The 21,155-nt window shown below is 36.1% G+C and overlaps 1 protein-coding gene across 1 annotated transcript in view; it reads right to left on the bottom strand.

The window, feature by feature from the left end:
• Positions 1 to 881: 881 nt before the first annotated feature.
• The window catches only part of ZDHHC17 (zDHHC palmitoyltransferase 17), a gene marked incomplete at its 5' end in the record, with an annotated part of 81,295 nt that continues 61,021 nt past the window's right edge, over positions 882 to 21,155 (bottom strand). Inside the window, 7 exon segments of the mRNA XM_082493742.1 lie at positions 882 to 4,019; positions 6,354 to 6,448; positions 8,580 to 8,737; positions 9,138 to 9,221; positions 13,078 to 13,171; positions 13,806 to 13,868; positions 16,637 to 16,749. Coding sequence (XP_082349868.1) covers positions 3,881 to 4,019; positions 6,354 to 6,448; positions 8,580 to 8,737; positions 9,138 to 9,221; positions 13,078 to 13,171; positions 13,806 to 13,868; positions 16,637 to 16,749 — 746 coding nt within the window. The 3' untranslated portion in view covers positions 882 to 3,880.

The following is a 21,155-nucleotide window of genomic DNA, read 5'->3' as shown; positions in this document are numbered from 1 at the left end:
TACCTCCCAAGAGCAGCAACCGCTCTGATGGAGCTCTGCGAATCTCTGATGGAAACCTTCAGTACAGAATGTCTGTTTTAAAAAAGAAAGTATTTTCCCTGATCTTTACCTGACAAGTCAAAGGGTGGTCAGCAGAGGTGAGCTTGGGCCCAGCCTCACCAGAACCACTGCCTGGGGAAGAGAACAGCAGCAACAACTCTCAATCGGTGTCAATATTGAACCCACACCCAGCAGAAAAGACAAGAGACTTTTCTCCCCCCATTAGGTGTGCTCTCAAGTCCTAGCCTTATATTTTTAATACATATTGCTGGTTATAAATATCCTGACTAAATTCCAACTTGGATGGTTACCTTGTTTCTACTCAAAACCTTAACCTTTAGCATGGACCAGAAGAGTCAAGGTATCCTGTCTCCTGCAAGTGCCACCCAGAAGCACACATCTTGACCGTACCTACTAGCCCTATGTGGACGTTCTGTTCCCACAGAATACCTCAAATGTCATTATCACTAAATATGTACATTTGGCCACCTGAAACGCTCTCTAAAAGCAATTCTCCCTTAAGAAACATTATCTTGCCAGCACCTTTACTCAAAAGAAAAGAGTATCCAATTAGTGAATAGTAACTACAATCGGTAGTACAAAAAGGTCTACTTTACCAAAAACCAGTAAAGTAGTTCACAGAATTTCATATCAGCCCAGAACTGGGTGCATGCTCTCTTTAAGACACCTGTAAAACTTTCTGGAAACAGACTTTACTAAAATAAGATGCAAGATAGCAGCTATTATCTCACAGTACAGCTTCTGAAATTGGACATAAACACCACCATGTGAAATCACATCCCAAGTCAAGACAAACGCTGCATCTAAGAGTCAATATTTATTTGATTAATAACTTACAAAATTTAACAGATTTAATTTATGTAAGGAGAGCTAATTTATTAAACATTTTACAGATTTTTTTTTTTGTTCACAATGTAATACATCAAGATCTCGACAGTATTAAAATAATACTTGGCACAGTTATAAATAAAGAATATACAAAAAAATCCATAGCTTAAAATGTAGTGATGCTGTTTTACACATTAATTGAAAAAAAAAATCTGGTGGACATCAAAGAATACAGAAACCTGCAAAGAAACAGCACATGTTTAGGGCCAAGACAAAATTCCCATTTATTCTACCTATGTCAGATTAAGTTGGTCTGATCTGCTGTTGGTCTGGATCAGCTCTGGTAAGTTTCAGAAGCAATGCAGTTTTGGTTCAACAAGTGAATTCTAAGTTTGATAACTTGACAGAAAGATGCTGCATAGTTGGCTCCCCCCTGCTTGATTTTATGATTTCACATCAAACGATTTCAGTGTTACTCAAGACAAGTTACATTTTGCACTGGAAACTTCACACATCCCAAACCCATATATGCAAGTTAATTTTCACAACTACCTACACTATTGCTCGAATTCTGCAGGTCTCAACAAAACCATCACCAGAGAGCTATTAACAAGTAAATAGTGCAGAACTCACTACGTACTACCAAAAATCACCTCTTCTTTTGCAAACATTTTGGACATGGACTGCATGACAGAATTCATGGCAGGAAACGCTACTGGGCAACTAAAACCAAAACTTGTATCATATACTGAACTGCTCTTCTGGTGCGAGGCGATATTTAATAAAGTGGACTGAAGTTTCTTCAAGTCAACCGACCCCCAACAGAAATGTGAAAAGAAAAAATATGAATGCAGAATGTTACTGGTGATTAAAATAAACGACATTGTAAAGTCTTCATGCTTTTTTCTGATTAGAAAAAAAATCTGAAATGTCAACAGTTTTCACTGAAACAGAACGTGTCTTCATTAGGATTGCAAATTTTGTCTGACAAAAATAGCAAAAGCTTCTTGCCGCCCCTACACCCAAACCTCTCCCATTAAAACTGCGTCCAAGACGATGTTGATTTTTCCAGTATTAAACATTCAAGTACTCTAATGCTGCACTTCTGTAAATCCTGATATCTGGTACTTGCAAATTAAGTGTGTGTCTTGAGATCAATGAACAACTACAGAAAAAATGTTTACTTGCAAATACTGAACATCAACTATTTACAGTTTCACTGCTCCTCTTACTAAGGCAAGGGCCGGGAATACCACTAGATTGCTTTATTACCTGTAATCTGCATATTACAGAAAACGCTAATTTTGCCAAGCATCAAACATGCAGTGAATTTGCAGGGCATAACGCCTATTAACAGCAATATTGAACATCACTAAAAGCTCATTAGATATCTTCCTACACTTTTTTTGGTTGAATAAAATGAAAATGAGCAGCTTTAAATACACTAAACACACACTCACAGAGAGAAAACTATTTGATAAATTATTTATATACAGATACACATTCTTTACACTGGTCTCAGACATCTGCTTTCAGGTCCCTCCCCAAACTCCCCTCACAGGTTTCTCGAACCACTGGGTTGCTACAGCACTTAGAAGAGAACTAACCTGATTCTCAGTCTCTCTGTAAACAATAGTTAAGGAAGCAGTGAACAATTCACCATGAGTATATGAAAACACCATAACAAAAATCAGTGCATCACATTCAAGAAAAGCCCCTTTGGAATGCAATTTCAGATCATTCCTTACCTTCTAAACATATCTGTAGCATGAGAACTTAAAAAAAGAAATTAAGGGTGATTTCCACGTGCCAATACACCATCTTCCTCAGAACATTGCATTACATTTTCTGTGTGCGTGCGCTATTATGTTTTGTTTTTTTTTTAATTATTTCTTTGTTAAAGTTTGGTTTCCATTATTTTACATCCAAACAAAATAAGCATTTCAGACAACTTTGGGTTCTTCTTCTGCAGTTGCATTCAATTTAAAACTTATCTTGTCTTTTTATAATTGAGATTTTTTACTTTCACATCTGTGGTTTCCCCTGTGCAATTTCTCTTCCAACATGTCTCCAATTACATTACACTGTACTGTATGAGGACCAAACCTCATATTGAAACATTGCTAGTTCGTGTAAGTTGCTTATACAATTACTTCAAAGATAATGATTTTTTTTTTCCATTTTTTCCTGAACATTATATACTGTAACCTAGTTTTACAGGTGTATCATGCATTTAAGCAGGGCTTTAACAGAAGAGCTTTCCTTATTTGCGCAATTGTTTATTTCAGACTATATAATCTCAGAACAGGGTTATTACAAATATTTAGTTGTACCATTAACTGGTGGCAAAAAAACAATCACCAAAAAATGTGGGTGTTGTATTTTTTCTCAACATTATCTGACATGCCCTACTGCTATAACTTAACACGTTACAGGGGATTCCCACCACATGATGTTTATAACAGTATCGAAAAGCACATTTTTCAATGTACATAACACTACAGAAAATCTGTATTAAAAAATCACATTACAGGAACTACAACATAGCGATCGGTGAACTCTGCATCATGAAATTTAGTTTCATAGTCTAGATTCTCGTTTCAGTGGAATTATTCTTATTGGGAAATAAATTTTTCTGCTCAGCACAACGTAACTACTTATGTCAATACTTCAATAATCTCATGCTCCATTGTGAAAGACCTTAAATAAAAAACCCAACAACAAATACTGTGAATATGCTGTCGCGAATAATTCTCGTGTTAAGAACTGTTAAAATCCCTTTTTGATCTTCCTCCTCTTCCTTATCAGGTTTGGCAGTTTATTCTGTCCATTTTTACTTTTGTTAATAAAATTCTGATGAAGAGAAGGTACCTTAAGATTCATCATCAGCCTTACACATAGCATGCTACTCTTCAAGGGATGCGGATTCGAGAGAGAGAAAATTTTTCAGGCACCACTCAAGATATGATATGCTCACAGGACGAAGGTGGTGCTACACTAGCTGGTAGCCTGATCCTGAAGTTTGGTCGTATTCTATTGTATACTGCCTTGTCCAGTCCACAATAACAGGCCGAAAAAGACCACAGCATCTGAATTCAAAGAAGTCTATAATGTTCCTTATACATCCGTGGCTACAAACAAAACAAAACAAAACCACAGGTTAGTAAGCAATATCATAGCTCACCTAACAAAGTACAACATTTTTTGTCTACCTACAAAATCTATTCTTCACCCTTTAAGCTCCTAACTGTAGAAAACCCATTCAGATGAGAATTATCTTAGTGCTTGCTGATGAGCAAGTTCTCAAATAAGAAGTAGTCACCAGACTGATGAATGTTTGATCCTTGGATACAACCAAGACATTCTTCCACTGTCTACCAAAACTGTATGGAGAAATGTAACGTGTTATTGGCAGCGCACCATCATGTAGCATAGCATGGTAATTCAGATGCCTTTCTAAGAGGAAAGTTGCATTGTACAGATGGATGGAAGACAAAACAGTATGAAGTGAGTGCCGCCTTAGAATAATTTCCATTTTTATTAATATCTATTTCTGTCATACATACTGGTTCACCAGCTGCAGGTCTAAGATGAATTAAGTCCCTAGACAACACAAAATTAAGAAAGCGTTATCTGAATTAAACGAACTATTCAAGTACTTGCTGCTGCTGAATCAATTAATTGTCAAATATTTAAGATATCTACATCAAAATTCCAACATGATGGGTTTTTTTAACTTAATTTCACATGGGCTGAATAGATCACAGTTTTGTGGAAGAGAAACTCGTGTTATGATGTATGCAAGAACAGATCTAAGCAACAAGGAGATTACAACTACTTTATGTCAATGCTTCACCTGAGAGGTGATGGCAAGCCACTTATTTCAGATATCTGGTGTTATTTTCAGGAGTCATTTTTATAATAGCAGCTATTTCAGTGAAAATGGTTAGTGAATGTGACATTAATTTGGGGATAAAACCAGTAGTTTTTTCCTATCCTGTGCACCACCTTGTGTTCTTCAGGCAAAATAATTATCTTTTTTTGTTAAAACTCTAATCTGTAGGAAGGCTGCAACCATACAGAGATGCTCGTCTGCTTCTCACAAAAAGTTTTGTATGGAGAGAGATAGTAAAAAAAGATCACACAAAATTCTCTTCTAACACAAAAATCAAACTGCAACAAGAACTCCTATCTCCTGTTCCCCTGGGGTGTCACCTGCAAGAGCAGCAGCTCCCACAGGAGAAGCGGCATATGCAGAAGGATGAGATGTGCTTCTGTCCTTTCTCTGCTCCTTTTGTAAAATGCCCTCAACTCACCAATATACCAGCCTCATGCCTTCATTTATTTCCTGCTCTGCGCTGCTGTATTCCCATCCCAGTGCTACATCATGCCCGAGGCCCTCTCTCACCTTGCACCCTCATCGCTACAGAAACCAGAATCTCAACCTACCCTTTACATACTGATACCCAAAAGCCCATGTCTCACCCATGCAACACCCACTTCAGTTCCTGGGACACCCTGCTTCCTTCCTCACAAATAGCTTTGCCTGTGCCCTTCCTGCTGAGAAGGAAGTGCTGCCTCTTTTCATAGAATGGTTTAGGTTGGAAGGGACCTTGAAGATCATCGAGTTTCAACCCCCCCCCCTCATGGGCAGGGACATCTCCCACTAGACCAGGTTGCTCAAAGCCCCATCCGGCCTGGCCTTGAACACCTCCAGGGATGGAGCTTCCCCAACTTCTCTGGGCAACCTGTTCCAGTGTCTCACCACCCTCAGAGTGAAAAATGTCTTCCTGATATCTAATCTAAATCTACCTTCTTTTAGTTTAAAGCCATTACCCCTCATCCTGTCACTACATCCCCTTGTAAAAAGTCCTTCCCCAGCTCTCCTGTAGGCCCCCTTTAGGTACTGGAAGGCTGCAATAAGGTCTCCCTGGAGCCTTCTCTTCTCCAGGCTGAACAACCCCTACTCTCTTAGCCTGTTTTCATAGGAGAGCAGCTCCACACCTCTGATCATCATTTTCTCACAGTAAAGAGAGCAAGGAGAGCTACCGAACAGATCAAGTTCAACAGCACATTAAATATCAATTAGGAGAAGTGTTTGACTGGTGTGGAAATGAAGATCCAGGTCAACATTGACACCATGCAATAAGCAACTACCACTGGTTTGGGCATCTGATTTATAAAGAGGATATTTATTTCCCCATAAACTATACAGCAAAATATGACTACTGCTGGAAAGCATTCCTTTCTGTGTTTGTGCATCCCTGAGTAGAGTCATTACAAAACGTTTATCACTCCCTTTACCTGGATAGAATGTGTTACTGTAAAAATAGCTGACAAATTCAGCATTCCAAGTAGTGCAAATACTCTAAAAATATTCAGTTATGTTCTGTTTCAACAAGCGGCACATTTCAAACGTATGCAAGGCTACACAATAAGAACTATGTTTACACTTTAAAACTTACTTGAATGGGCTTTCAATAGATGTGGTTGTAACTTTAAAGTGCTTGTATCTTCTTGCATTCATTCTTTCATTTGTTGTGATACCCAAGCAAGATATCTGAAGACAGGAAAAACAGTAAGCAATTTAGCTCACGTGAGAACATGCAAACAAGCCCTGCATGACCAGATTGAAAAAGAAGGCCCAAATTTACTGGTTTATATTCCTTCCTTTGAAGAAGGAATTTGTGTTTGGGGAAATTATCTGGTCCTAACATAAAACACCATACCACAGCAGTACCAGATCGTGCAAAAGGTTTAATTTTGAAAGTGGCCAGAAATAAATCATGATCACTGAATAGACTGTGACTTCTCAGTCATAAGAAAGGGATGCCTTTACTATATTGTCAGCTGAAGTGTACTGTAAATAATAGATTCAGGAGTTACTTTACATGGCATTTGAACAACTTTCTCCTCCTCCTGACACGCTGGTTATAGCTCCAGTAATATATTTTTCCCCATTTATAAATTTGTTGCAGTAGCACAACATTTCTCTCTGCAAGACAAAAAGATGACCAGAAAAAAAGCAGGGGTTCTTTGGTGTTGTTGCTTGTGTATTTTCCTTTTTACAGAATCATTTGGCCCAAAGGCTATGGTTGTCTGTAATAGCCTAAAAGGGTATCTTATGTAAAAATGGAGTTTACTGTAATGTGATGTAACTGGAAATATAAACATGAGAACTCCCTTAGCAGCCTTATACCACAGAAGATAATATCTTGTAATTCCTAGTGAAATACAAAAAGTCAACTCTGCTGCATGTTACAAAAGCAAGAACATTTAAGAAGTTAACTTTGGCCTGGCTTGCCTCATTTGGATGTACTTAATATCTTAAGCATTTTCTTCACCTCCAGGAAATGCAGTGAAGTGTCATGTCTATGTATATAAATGAGCTCTCAGTGGCCAACTTTTGAAGTAGGAAGTAAAGGTTTGAAATTATTTCTCTAAAACAGTAGGTAGTGTTTTGACAATAGCTCTGGCCAGTTCAATAAGAAGGATAAGTCCAAACTTTATAATGGAGAGGAAAACAAAAACAGCGAGAATAGGGGCTGTGCTGGTGCAAATCAAAAGAAGCAACACTTTTATGAATTTTATCATTATGGAGATTTGCCAAGAGCAAGTTTTCTGTGTGTAAAACTCTTAGGAAATTTAGTATATATGACTGTGTGTTCAGTTTTCATTTTTCCAGGATTATTAAAGAAGTCATAGGCTAGAATTATTTTGCTTAATGATACAAAATACTACGAGATGGATTTTTGCAACTGGCATAATTCAAAGCTGCATCTGTACACAGATCGTATTAACATAAATGCTCAATAGGGAACCCAATGGATCATGATGTGAGTATGATGAAGTATGATGAAGGCTCTCCAGCAAGTTACATACTTGTTCTGCTTCAAGTCTGGTGGGTTAGACTGCTCTGAAAGCCACCTTAAATACTCTGCATGTTTATCTTGGGCAGGAAAGACCTCTAAAAGACTGACAAGACTGACGGGCTCTCACTCACATGTACAACATTTTGAAATTGACATACGTTGTAAATAATGAATATTTTAGAGAAAGAAGGATAAAACTTAGATTTCCTCAAAAGTTTTACCTACGCCTTAGAGGATGATTTTTATTTCCAGGATCTCTGGAAAGATTAAATCAATAAGTCTCCCGGTTCGTTACTGACAAGTCATACTGAAAGACTTTCAAGTCATATTGAAAGGCTTTCAGTATGACTTGTCTTTCCTTAAAAAGGATAAAGAAAATCTTGGGTTTGGTCAGATTACAGTACAGTAATGTGATCAGAAATCACACTGAAGCAGTGTAAGAAATTATTGCACCCCCTTTGAAGTTACCACCCTCATTCTGCTAATAACATACTGCACAATTCCAAGTTTGACCCACAGATCTTATCCTCTATTCGTCTTTATTGCCTTTCTCTGGTCTGCTTTGCCTGTTTGTCATTCTGAGAGTGGAAAGCAGGAGGTAGGTATTTTAACCTCCTTTGAAAAAAAAAAACCACAACTGAATGAGAAGTGTATGAAGCCTAATACCCAGAGACAACAGATGCTTGCCTCCTCCAGTGTGGGTGAGAGACTGAACACTTGGTCTTGCATAATGAACATTAAAATTTAAATGGCAGAACTATCTGATATTCTTATGTCACTCCCCAGACTCAGCATTACAAATTAATTTCTCTTCCATACCTGATACATCTGACACATGAGTAACACAGCCACCCACATGAAGTGAAAAACACTGTTTAGAAACATCCAAAACATCCACGGAGAACAGGTAGCAATCTGTGTGATATAGGTCCAAAAGCCATCCTTCGCATAACTTGTCTCACAGTGGAAACCCCAGTCTAGAGAAAAAACAAAGCGTAAAAAAAACATACAGAAGATTTAAGGTATGTTTACGGAACATCAACGTAATTCCTACATTAAAATGTATTAAATTAAGTAAGAAAATGACAATGTGCCAAAATAGTTTTACTTGCTCTCTCTTCCCTTCCCAACTCCTTGAATACATGACATATGCACATACTTGGCTGTGATGAAGAAAAAATCTAGGACAAGAAAAACATAATCTTCCAACTTAAAATATCCAATATAGTCAATTATTAATATGCAGTTCAATTCCACAATCAAAAAATCCAAAATACTGATAAGGCAAAAATCTGTGAAAATCCATACCAGGAGATAAACAAAGTATTTGTAAGTAATTAAAAAAAAAAAAAAAGCCAAAAAGCCACATTTACTCACAAGAGATACATCCATAAATCATCCAGCAGATCATAAAAAGCAGGAAGAACAGGTATCCCATAAAATAGCGATGGTTCCCAGCTCCTAAAGTTGCACAAGAACAACAGGGATTAAATTACTACACTTTCAGAAGAAAGACAACACTACATCAGAAATTTTAATTGCTTGCTTAGAAGTACTGCTTATTATTGTATACAGAAACATTACTCTCCAATATTAAGCCAATATAACTTCAAGACAGTGAAATGAGCTGGTTTACTTATGATTTCTTTTTAGCTTCTGAGACAACAAAGCAATGTTTCATTTTCTTCAATTTCTGTCACATTACAGCTGCAATTTACACAAATGCATTTCATTTGTAACCTCTTTCATGAACTAATAAAATTATTGATAGACAATATTTAGAACAATGTTGGTGACAGCTATTGCAGAGACCTCAACAGCCAGGAATTAGACATCAAAAATATTTTTTAAATTCCATTAAAAACCCATCAGACTTCAGAGTTCACTCTCTTAAAAGAAACAGAAATATGAAAAAATATACAATCTCCCTTTATAATAGGTTTCAACCTGCTTGATGAAGCTAGCTAAAAATAAAATTTCTAATAGAACTTGTAAAACAAATACATTTAACTGAACAGACAAGGCCTAACAACGTGGCTAAAATAATGAATGGGATAAACCCCATTCTGCTTAAGACAGAATTTAAATGCAAGAAAATTCAGTTATTAAAAGACTGATCTATTTTTAACATTGAGTTAAAAAGATGCCTTTTATGCGAGTACATCATAATTCTGAAGTACTCAGCCTTCCTTCTGTTTGTGAAATATGTCCAGTGTTGCAACCTTCCAACAGCTCTAGGCTGTAAACTAAACCCACAGAGACGATAATGGGCTACGAAAGGTTTGGCTGTCATCAGCTACCAGCACAGCATTTACTTCTTCATTATGTCAAATGTTTTGCCTGCTAAAACAAGAGCATCCTCTGGAGGCAGAAAATAATCAAGTGCTTTTAGCAAGTGAACTGAATGACTATATAAATAAGAGATGAGGAAAAATACACATACAACACAAGCTAGACTAAACACAAGACATTTCCTTGAAAATCAAACAAGTTCCTTCAGACATAAAATATGTTGTAACATTGCCTCAATCACCTAAGAGCATGAGAAACAGTGTTGGGAATGTCCTTAAGGTATCACTTTCATTTGCATTCTAAATTTCAGAACTGCTAAGTTTCATAAAAGACATTTTTTTTAAAAAATGGAAGTTAAACGGTGACCTAGAGGTCCACCTGAGAGGCATCTGATGAGATGTTTCTTTCAGCAGCATCTTCAGTAATACTAAACCAAATTCTGCTTGACAGGAACTCTGTCTGTATTTGGCAAAAACAAACGTGTAATATTTAAAACTATAAATGAGACAGGTACAATCTTGGTCTCAGTGAAAAAAAAAAAAAAGTGGAGCAACTGCCTTTCTTCTGTGTCTTAAATAAGATTGGGCAGAACACAGTGCTATTCTCTACAGTTTCACGCTGGACTGGCAGGAACACAGCCAGTTATCCTCCACAGTTAAAACAACGCTGTAAGAATTGCTGCTAATTTCTTTTACATGGTTGTGCTTGTATTACACATAAGTAAAGATAAATGATTTTTTACTGATGGAGTTATAATGCATGATTTAGACAGTTTGTTCATTTCTTGATTTTTCCTACTTTTAGCCCCTTGGAGAAGAATCTTTATTGGGGGGGCAAAAGCGATCGCTATTCTAAACCATAAGATAATTTCTTGTAAACACAAGACCTACCTTCTGAGTCAATGCTATCAGAACAACAATTCAGTACAACGTCAGCATAACTCATGTGATGTAACAGTTTAAAATTCAGCTCTAGCTCTTTTCATGCTATTACCTGAAAACTAAATTTCTGTTGCAAGTCTCCAGTTTGTCTTTGAAATGTAACTACAAGTTTAATAAAATCTGTTATTTTTCGTTTTCATTTTCAAACAACCAACTGTAAAAAAAAAAAAAAAAAGCTATTTTGATACTCCATTAAAAAGATAAGTATTTAGAGACTTTATTTAGAGACTTGCTCACTGTAATTTTAACTAAAATTTTGCAGGTATGATGGAATAAGTTGCTCCAATTGCCTATTTATTTATTTTTCAAATAGTCTGTACTTTTTGTCAGCCTCTTCAGAATGGTAAAAATATTCTCTCTCAATCTCTTTATGTGCCAAGTTTTATCCCTAAAGGATTTATTTTAGAGTGTCTGTACATATTCTTACAATATTTCTCAATCCTATATTTAGTAAAATTCTTATCCTTCTAACACATTCAAATAAGCCTACACAAAACATTTCCAAATTCCACCTTTCCAGAAAGGCATGATTCATGTTTTCCTTTTTGGCCAACATACCACGAATGCTGTTTTAAGAATGGATTCTGTTTTGTAATCCTATGCTCAGAGTCACCATGTACCAATCTGAGAGACAGAGAAGCCATATAAGGTCATTTAGACCATCGCTCCCTCCAGTCCATGGCTATTCCCACAGTGTGATTTCTAATGCTTTTTTTCCCCAGCATACTTTCAAGTGTCCTAATGTTTACTTTTACCTCCAGCTATCCCAATCTGTACAAGACCGCTAGTAGGAGGATTCTGCTTTTTCGTCATCACTGTTTTTTAAAAAAAAACATTTCCTGCACCTAACTTAATCCCATTACTCACATACTCTCCCAATACACACAAACTAAGTTTTTTTCCTCCCCCAGCTGTTTTTTGTGCTTTTCGAGTTACTGATTAAAATACTGGATCTTTCTGTCCCATTGACAAGTACTCCTCAGCAGTCTTGCAAAAAATACTGTCACTAGGCACTCTCCAAAAGCTAACCCTATCCCCCCCTAACTCTTTTAATTAAAAATTTCTTAGTTCTTCATTGTAAAACATCTAAAATACAAATGAAAAGTAACTCGGGTAGTAACATCAGTAGGAAATGTAAGGTAGAAGGGAGTGATATAAGCCCATCTCAATGAGACTTCAGTGATGCTCTGTTACAATTCAAATGCCAGCATTGACTATTTCACTCTTGATCAGAAGACCATACTACTGTGACTATCCGTTGTTATACATATTTGGAAGAACTACAATGAAGCATTTATTTGCTGTCAGATGTCAACGAATCCAGGTCCTAATTCCTCCCCATGATTAAACTTACCTCTGCTTGTGTCCTAAAATAAAAAACCAACAGTGAAGCAAGCTGCACTCATTTCCTAGCTGTGAAGTTTTCAGCGCTCCCTGCATAATAATGGCTTTCAAATAAGTTTCTCAAAAAATAAAACAGGGAATAGTAGCATTTAGAGACTTTATTCCTGTTCTATATCTGTTCCTTTCATCGTCACTGGGGAGAAAAAATGACTACCTGGGGGGTGAAAAAGAGAATACCTCAATAGGAAGTCAGTCATTCTGTATCTAACTGCTATGATAATTTCATTTTTGAATACGTACACTTTCCCATTAAATTAGAAAATTATCAGCAAAGATGAAAATTTTTATCTTACACAATGGATAATAGTCGGTTGCGGAATCAATACATACCTTTTCTGTGGACATAAAATGCACTTAGGCTTTGAATCTTTTAATTACTAGAGTTTATGTTAATAAAAATATATAGGTAGGAAACAGAATTAGAGGATGGGTACATAATAGACAATACAATGAGAATAAAGCAGAGAATCAAACACAGAAAAAAAATAAGCTCAGCATGGCAATGCTTTTCCTTCTATCAAAAAAGTTCTCAGAAGTTTTTCTCAGACTTTGGCAGAAGCCAGGTCACTTTCACCATGAAACAAGAACAGACAAAGCCCTGCACAACATGTAGGGTTGATTTCAGAAGCTTTTCCCTTCTTGTCTATTATGACAATATCATATTTTAGCAAATTACTCACCTACGCAGTTACCCACCCACGGGCAGTGATGATCAAATTTTGCTATACATCGATTGCATACACCACAGTGTTTGGATCTCACTGGCTTCCGTATCTGTAACAATTATTAACGTTTGTTTAGCACAGCGAAAAAAAACTGACGTATTTATATAGGAAACAGCCCTCAATTTAAATGCAATTTGATCTCCTATTGTTAACCTCTTAGAGAACTTCAAATTTGATGCTTATTTTTATAGCAAGCTTAGCTATTAAGCTTAATCTGTATACTATTTAACACAAACGTCTATGTATTTGGATTCTAGGATTTTTTTTTTCTTTTTTTCATACAAAGTTCTCCTATCCCCTCCAGCTATTGAACTTTGGGTAGCAACCAGTTTCTTTTCAGCTTTTTAAGAACTGAAGTACAGAATGAGTTTGAGCTCCACAATTCTGTCAGGATCATTCATAATTGCGCTCTAAGGTAAAGTGTTCCAGCTTATTTTGTAAAGACAGGAATATGACTCAACAAATGGCACTCAGTGGAACTTAAAATGCTAAATTACTCCCAACAATTTTTTTTTTACAAGTTATGTTTTGAAAGAAATACAAAATGCCAGTAAAAGAACTGCAATTAAGTGTTTTGTGATAAGAATGTATATGCACACATCATATTTAAGGTGTCACATCTGTAAATAAAAAAAAAAAAAAAAAAAAAATCAGTGCTGCAATTGATTAAAAAAATACACTACCAAGCAGGTACTGCAGAATATACTGAGGTCCAGACTTCCTGTCTCTGCAAGTTCTACTATTGTCTGCAGGATAAAAAGACAGAAAAGAAGAAATTAGAATTTAGCATATAAAAAAATGCTGACAACTGTTGTAATACAGCTGCTTCTCAGACCCAGGGTTGTGAACTCTATTCATTTCAGGTACTTTCTAGACACAGGAACAATTTAAATTCAACTGAATCTGATTTTAAACCTACGTTGTTAAACCAATATGCACATTTACTTCTAAATTAATTCTAGCTTATATTCATTCCTAGTCTAGCTAGAAAAAGCAAGCTTCTATTAATTTCGATACATCCACACAGTGATCAGCACCGGTTTGACTAACCTCTTGTTAAATCTGTTAAAATAAATGCAGCTGAATTTCAGAACAGGAATACAAATGAAATTAGCTAGCAGGATCAGCCAGTCTAGAAACCAGACCTTCTTTCCAGAGGTATCCCGTCAAAACCTTTAAATCTATATTCACCTCTTTCCTCAGATGTTGAAGCTTCAAGAATGAAAAGAAATAATGCAAAGCAAACCTCCTCTTACAGATAATGCTATACCTATGGGCCAAGTGATACACAGAGTTAGGTATCAGTTAAAGCATGCCTATACCTTCACACTAAATTATAGTTTTTTTTATTTTGTACACTCCTTCAGTACCCACTGCATTGCTGGAATAGGAGGAGTCTATTATTCCATGAAACAGTTTCCAACAAGTTTTAAATTCTGCACCTGAAATTGTGCCATGTGAGACTTAAACGACATTACAAAATATGGAAAATATCCTGAAAACATCTTTTGCCAGAATAGCCTTCCTCGAACCAGGAGGAATTCACTCAGCATAAATAGCCTAATGGCAAATAAATCCATCTACTGCTGCCTTTCAAACCATGTGTATCTTATGCATCAACATGGTTTCTGACTGCAGAAGCAACAGAATAGCCCTTACAATTATTTTCTCATCACAGCAATATAAACATAACTTCCTTAATTAGATGATGACCGCTAAGGTGGGTATCTTGACAGAAGCCGCAGAAGTTTCCCTTCAAAATACTATGCTTAATAACTGGTCAGGATAAATTTATGGAAATTTTTCCTCAAACTAACCAGGAAGAGCTACAGTCAACAGCCTGGGGCTTAATCAGTGTCTTAATGCTTCCCCTGCCAATCTCACGTAAACAAGGATCTTTACGGCTTTTCTAACACTTCTTAACTAAGCTCTGGAAGTTGGACTATTTTTTCTCCTCACTTGTTGTATTTCCATTGGCTGTTGGCCCAGTATTCTTGTCTCCACCACTTCAACCCTTCAGATCCTCCCTCCAACCAACTACTGCCGTTCATAAGCTCTTCCACGTCCCTCTCGCATCTTGCCGACTTCAGTACTCTACATCGCTTTCTCATCTCCCTCTGCCATTCTCTACTGCTCTAACAACATTTCCCACTACAGGACTGGAAATTAAAGAGCCTCCCTCACAGAAGTAACTTTTGTACGTAAACCAGATGAACAGAAAGTAAAAACACAACAACAAGACCTATCTCCCATGACTTCAATGCTGTTGATGTAGGTTTTGATACCGTAATATATTTTGGGCAATTTAATAAATAGTTCCTCTGATTTCGGTGGAAGTATACACTACACTACAGCCTAACGAAAGGATGTACAAAGGAATGTACATGGTGTAACGCTCAACACTGGTCTTCAGTATTATACACAAGCAAGACCCCAAAACTCAGAAGAACGGAACTGAACAAGAGTAGATATACCACTTAAATATAATTCTCCTTAGAGATTATAGTATAGAGACCCAGGAGTACTCAAGTTAGAGCCACATTTTCATTGTTTGTAAACGTTGGGTCTATTTTCTGTGCTTTTTGAACTATTAATATTTTATTTTGCAAACTTGGAATTGTTTATTTATTATTTATTTACTTATTATAAGAGTCAACATGGGTTATTTTGTAACACAGAAGAAAGGACATGACACATCAGTAGAATAAACATCTGAAATTCTTGCTTACTACACATTTCCAAACACACTTAATTTGGTCATCTGGAATTAAAAGAATTTTTTGGTTGCTTATTCCAAAGCTAAAGGCTTACTCAACATAAAACATCTGGAAACAAATTACAAAAACATGAGAAAGCAGTACTGTGCACAAAGGTAAGACACGCATCCTGAAGTGGTTTATGCCCCTAATAACGTATCATTGTATTTTTTGGTTAGCTGCAATGTAAGACATCCAGAACATTCACAGCCTGCAACTGAAGAAGTTGCATTTTACAATTCCTATCCAGTTCAGCAAGGCTTTTGTAACCACACAACTACTTAAGCAAGTAGATCAAATGAATTGCATATTTGTACAATTTGCTGAATCCGAACCAAAGTGCAGTTGCTGACTCCTCTACTTAATTCGGTCCAGTTGAAGGAAGAGAATTGAGTCTGGACCTTGGTTTGGCAAATTTGCAATACCAGAAAGGGAATTTGCAAAATAAATCTGCACATTGACTATCAACTCAGTAATAATTTATCAGAGAAAAAAAAAAAAATCACATAAGCTATCACAACCATCTTTTAAAGGCTATTATATGTTTATTACTACATAAGGCCATAATTTCAAGTGTCTACTGTCAATCTACACAAGTGTTTTCACAAACAAGCATGAAGTAGAACCACAAAACTTGCTTTTGGTGGGATGTGAGCTTCTAGGAAACTTGCCCAAAATGAAACAAACAAAATGTTTGTGCTGCTTGAACCATTTGGCAGGCTGCTGAAGATCAAGTTTCACATATCTCATGGCTTTACCTTTTTCTTTTGTTCTTCCGTGGCTTTGATGATTCCTGGATCAGATTTCCAGGATTTTCCAAAATTGTAGAAAAGTGCAACACTATTAGCGAGGAATGGAAGATGTATAAAGAAAAAATTGAGATGTGTTTGAAGTCAAGGAATCAAAAGTTTAAAACCAAATTTCCCCTTCAAAATACCCACTGATAATTCTGAAATAAAATTTAAATAAATTTAATTTTTATGAATGCCGTTGAGTAACTGTCCTCTGAATTAACAAAATTCAGCACTGTTTTAAGAACTAGCTTGATACTCAGTATTTTCTATTGCTCAAACCTGAAAACTTACTTTTTAAAATGCTGATCTCCATGAGGCATTTCTAAAGCACTTACCCTTCAAAAGAATGAGTAACGATAGTGCAGTTTTTGTAATTATTTTTCCTTTTAAATAAATTAAATTCCATGAAATTTATCTTCTTAAAAGTATTTCCTGTTTTCACAATAAACACTTCAGAGCTCTAGTTATAAGCTCGTAATTTGACTGCCTATGTCTTCAGTGGCTTGAAATTCCCATGAGATCACAGAAAGGACTGTTTCCAGCCATAGAAGGAATTGTGCTGCAATGACCACTGTTGCATGGCAATCACCTCTCAACACCACTTATCTCCAAGAAAGGTACTGATACCTGGTCCTATTATAAGGCAATACCCATATTTTACATCAATAAAAGTTATTTTTAACACATTAATACGTTTAATATTCATAAACCCACAGGATTTAGTATTCTCTGGAATTGTTTATAAAAATCAATCACCATATAAAGACATAAAATAACCATTAGTTTTAAAATAGACTTCCTGTGTTGAATGGCTTGCCATATAACATGCCTAGTCTTACAACACTTGGCATTTTTGACATTTCTTCACTGAATTAAAACATTTCTTAGCAACATGTTGAAAAAACAAATACTTAAGACATGCCTCTTCCACAAAAGGTGGAAAATTATTTACTCTGATAAACCTACAAAAGACTCGACCAACCTGACTAAAGATACCTGTCAGCTCTGAGTCATAACTGCAAGGAGATGCCATATCTGAGAAAGATGTAGTGGCAGAAGCCTCTACACCATTATCCAAGCAACAAGGACACTAATTACTCAGGCACAAATCACTGCATACCCAAATTACACTATACTCTCAGTAACTTAGATGAATATTTCTCTCTACTTCACTATTCATTAGAACTTCTACTGTAATTAAAGTCTAATATATTGTGTGTTTGCATTACAACCCCCTTCATATAAGACTTAAAAACAAGCATGATGTGGTAATTTGTACTGAACTGGTAAAGAACACTTTAAAGACAAAAACAAAAAAACATTTTGCATGCTTTGAAACAATCAGATTTTGAAGTTAGAATAGATGCTCATATATATTCTACTATATATCTGTTTGACTCTGTTCTTGGAAAAAATATTTATTGAAGGCATTAAGCAGTATTAAAAAAAAATACATAAACCACTGGTAAACAAATCTACATGGTACAGATACAAGTAAATATGAAATAAAAAAACCCCAGAATTTCTATAGAATAACGTTATGTCAAATCTTTCTGTACTGCTCTTGTGATGTGAAAGAACCTGGAAATATGAATAAATACAAGTAAGGCTTCTTTTTGACTTCTGAAATGCTAACAAAGTCTCATTGTTCACGTGAAGTGTATCCTGAATAACTTTTGGTTTTCTTCTGTTGAAGGGAAGAATTGGCTGTGAATTTCTAATAAAAAAAATATTGGCAAGTTCAGTTAAAATTTTAATCATGTACCTTATGTAGTAGAATGTTAGTATTAACTCACTAAAGGCTAATTAATCTTTCCTCTAACAAGCTGTTTCCAGCAAGTTTATAATAGGGGAAAAAAACACCAGCTACACTATAACCTAAACACTCACTGTTCTATTTGATACATTACAGATTAAAAGCTCTGACTTTAAATTTATACAATCTAATTTCTTCCTATTTTTCTTTTAAAATTACCTGCTGCCAAGAATAAGCTGGTTCAACTTATTTGTATAGCTAGAGGGAGACTACATTTTCCTTAGAATATAAAAGTATCACCAGGGGTTTTGCCACAACATTAAAAAATGTTTTTCATTAAAAATACCTTAATCAGACATCTGTTACAAACAATAAAGGTACAATTGAAAAAAATTATATGACACATTCCTAATTACTATACGTCATGTCTAGACTGTTAGAGAAGATAGGGGGAAAGACAATTTATTTTCTATCCAGTAAAATGGTTTTTATAACCTTAAATTTCTGGAATTGTTTTTTCACTGACTAAAATTTGGACAACCTGTGTGATGAAGAAGCTGGCCATGGATCCAAGCCACACAAGTAGAAATTCAGTATGCAGAATCTTTTCTGAACTAGCCCTTCCCCCATTTTCCTCCATAAAATACAGAGAAAGCATTAGAGACTCCCCACAGAGTCTGTCTTTTGCCTTTCCTCTTATCATGATGTTGTCAGACAAGCGCAACGCTGACAGCGGAATGGTGGCAGATAAGGTACTTCTGTGCTGAGGATGGGAGATATCGGCAGACTACATGAGAAAGTAGAGTTAAGTACAGATGAGCAGTAACTATGCAAATGGAGAAACACAAAGCCAGCAGTATTTTTCATGAGTAACTTCAAAACCCCATTTCTCATGAGTTTTAAACTAAACTGAGGAGAAGGGATGAGAACCAACCAGACTTTGAAGGAGAAAGGAAAGTCAGAATTGTCTTCTCCAGGATATTTCTGACATCTGATTATAGATAAACAACTCCAACTGTGGGATTCATCTCACCTACCTTAAATCACTCAGTATGCCTTCATGCGCAACAGAAAGGAAAAAGCTAAGTCCAATCTATCTTCAATATCAAAATATTTAAACTGAGTCAGAGAAGCAGTGCCCTACAAGTGGCTATTTTTCTCTACTAGCTATGAAGAGAGCTTAAACAACTGAGACACCTGAGACACTAAATACCACACTAGAGGTATTTAAAATTATGCTGAACTCCCCCCTGAAGTTTACTTCCAAAGATATTTTAGCAACTTTGAACAACTCTTAATACTCTCCATACACAAGAAACCCTTGTAGGTTTGCACTAGAATGGGTTCTCCAGAGAGAGTGCCTCATTTTGTCCCAATATCCTCATTTACAACTACACAAGGAAAATACATTACCATATTATTGAGGGCTGCAAAAAGCATGATATAGCAGACATTCACTTTCTGCCCTGTCACTAATTTGCCATCTTTTATGAGATTTCCCCACTTTTCACTGTGAGAGACAAAAGCAGAAACACGTATGAAGCAATTCCTATTTTTTGTCCTAATCAATAGCTTTTAATTATTAGAACAAGTACAACAAGCTGAAAATTATTCCAGGAAACCACTTGGAACCAAAAAGACCATCTCATTAAAGTAAAATTAAAACCAAACAAGCACCCCACAACCCATGAGTGAGGTAAATGTGCAATGAGCTTATTTTCCATCCTGAGCTGCAGTCTATTTTAAAGGGCCCAAACTCAGGCAGCTTCCCGCTATCACAGCTACACATCACACAAGAGCCTGAAACGAAGCCGAAGTGCGCATTAGATACCAGGATGCTCCCTTCAACTAACTACAAATCTAGTAATAAAGTCCTTTTCTCCTAAAGAGAAAGTTCTGCAGCCAGTGTAAGCTGTCAGAGACCAATACATGCTAATGAACCTGCCAATTCATAACAGCTGTACATCTGGATCCAACAGGACAGGTAGGTAACAGCAGACAGCTATACAAAAAAGCCTCATTTGACCAGGTTTTTATTAGACAAAATCCATTTTTAAACAATGGAAGCTCTGCAAAAGCTCCCTACCTCCATCTTCTATCTAACATAAAGAAAATCCCTTAGCTTGCGAAAAAAAAATATCATTCACTGCCATCTCCCCCACCCCAGAAATTTATTTAGGCTTTAATTTAGAAAAAGTATTTAGACACAGGAACAGAAGTTCTAGACAGCTGGGCCTGGGGTTTGGGATTTTTGGGTCTCTGGTTCCTCTAGAAACATGCGGGCTGGCTGCTTTCTGTATGCATGAAAAGCTCTTTACTGTTTTCCTGAAGCTAATTTTGATAATATGATTTTTTGTTTGTTTGTTTTTAACTGCTTAAAAGTACCCATTAGCTTGTTACAGTTTTTAAAACACTATGCTATTTTAACAGCTTTGTGAAAGCATGAAAATCATCATGAATTCTCTTACATTCAGTTTTTAAAATGATCCCTAATCGAAAAGTGTGCAGTGTTTGTTTTTTCACCTAAACCCCATCAATATATAAAGTATGTTTGAAATAAAATAATCAATACAGTATTAGCCAGTGAAAAATTATTTTAAAAATTAGGAATTGGCTTATAGCATCTCATTACCTCAGCATTGCAAGGAGTATGCTATACCAAAAAAAAGCTGAATTAATGAAAACCGCACACTCCCATTTGCACCAAATGGAAGTGGTAGAACCAAA

The sequence above is a fragment of the Vanellus vanellus genome (assembly GCF_965231255.1).
Source record: "Vanellus vanellus genome assembly, chromosome: 1".
Classification (NCBI taxonomy): domain Eukaryota; kingdom Metazoa; phylum Chordata; class Aves; order Charadriiformes; family Charadriidae; genus Vanellus; species Vanellus vanellus.
This window is presented reverse-complemented; position numbering and strand designations above follow the sequence as displayed.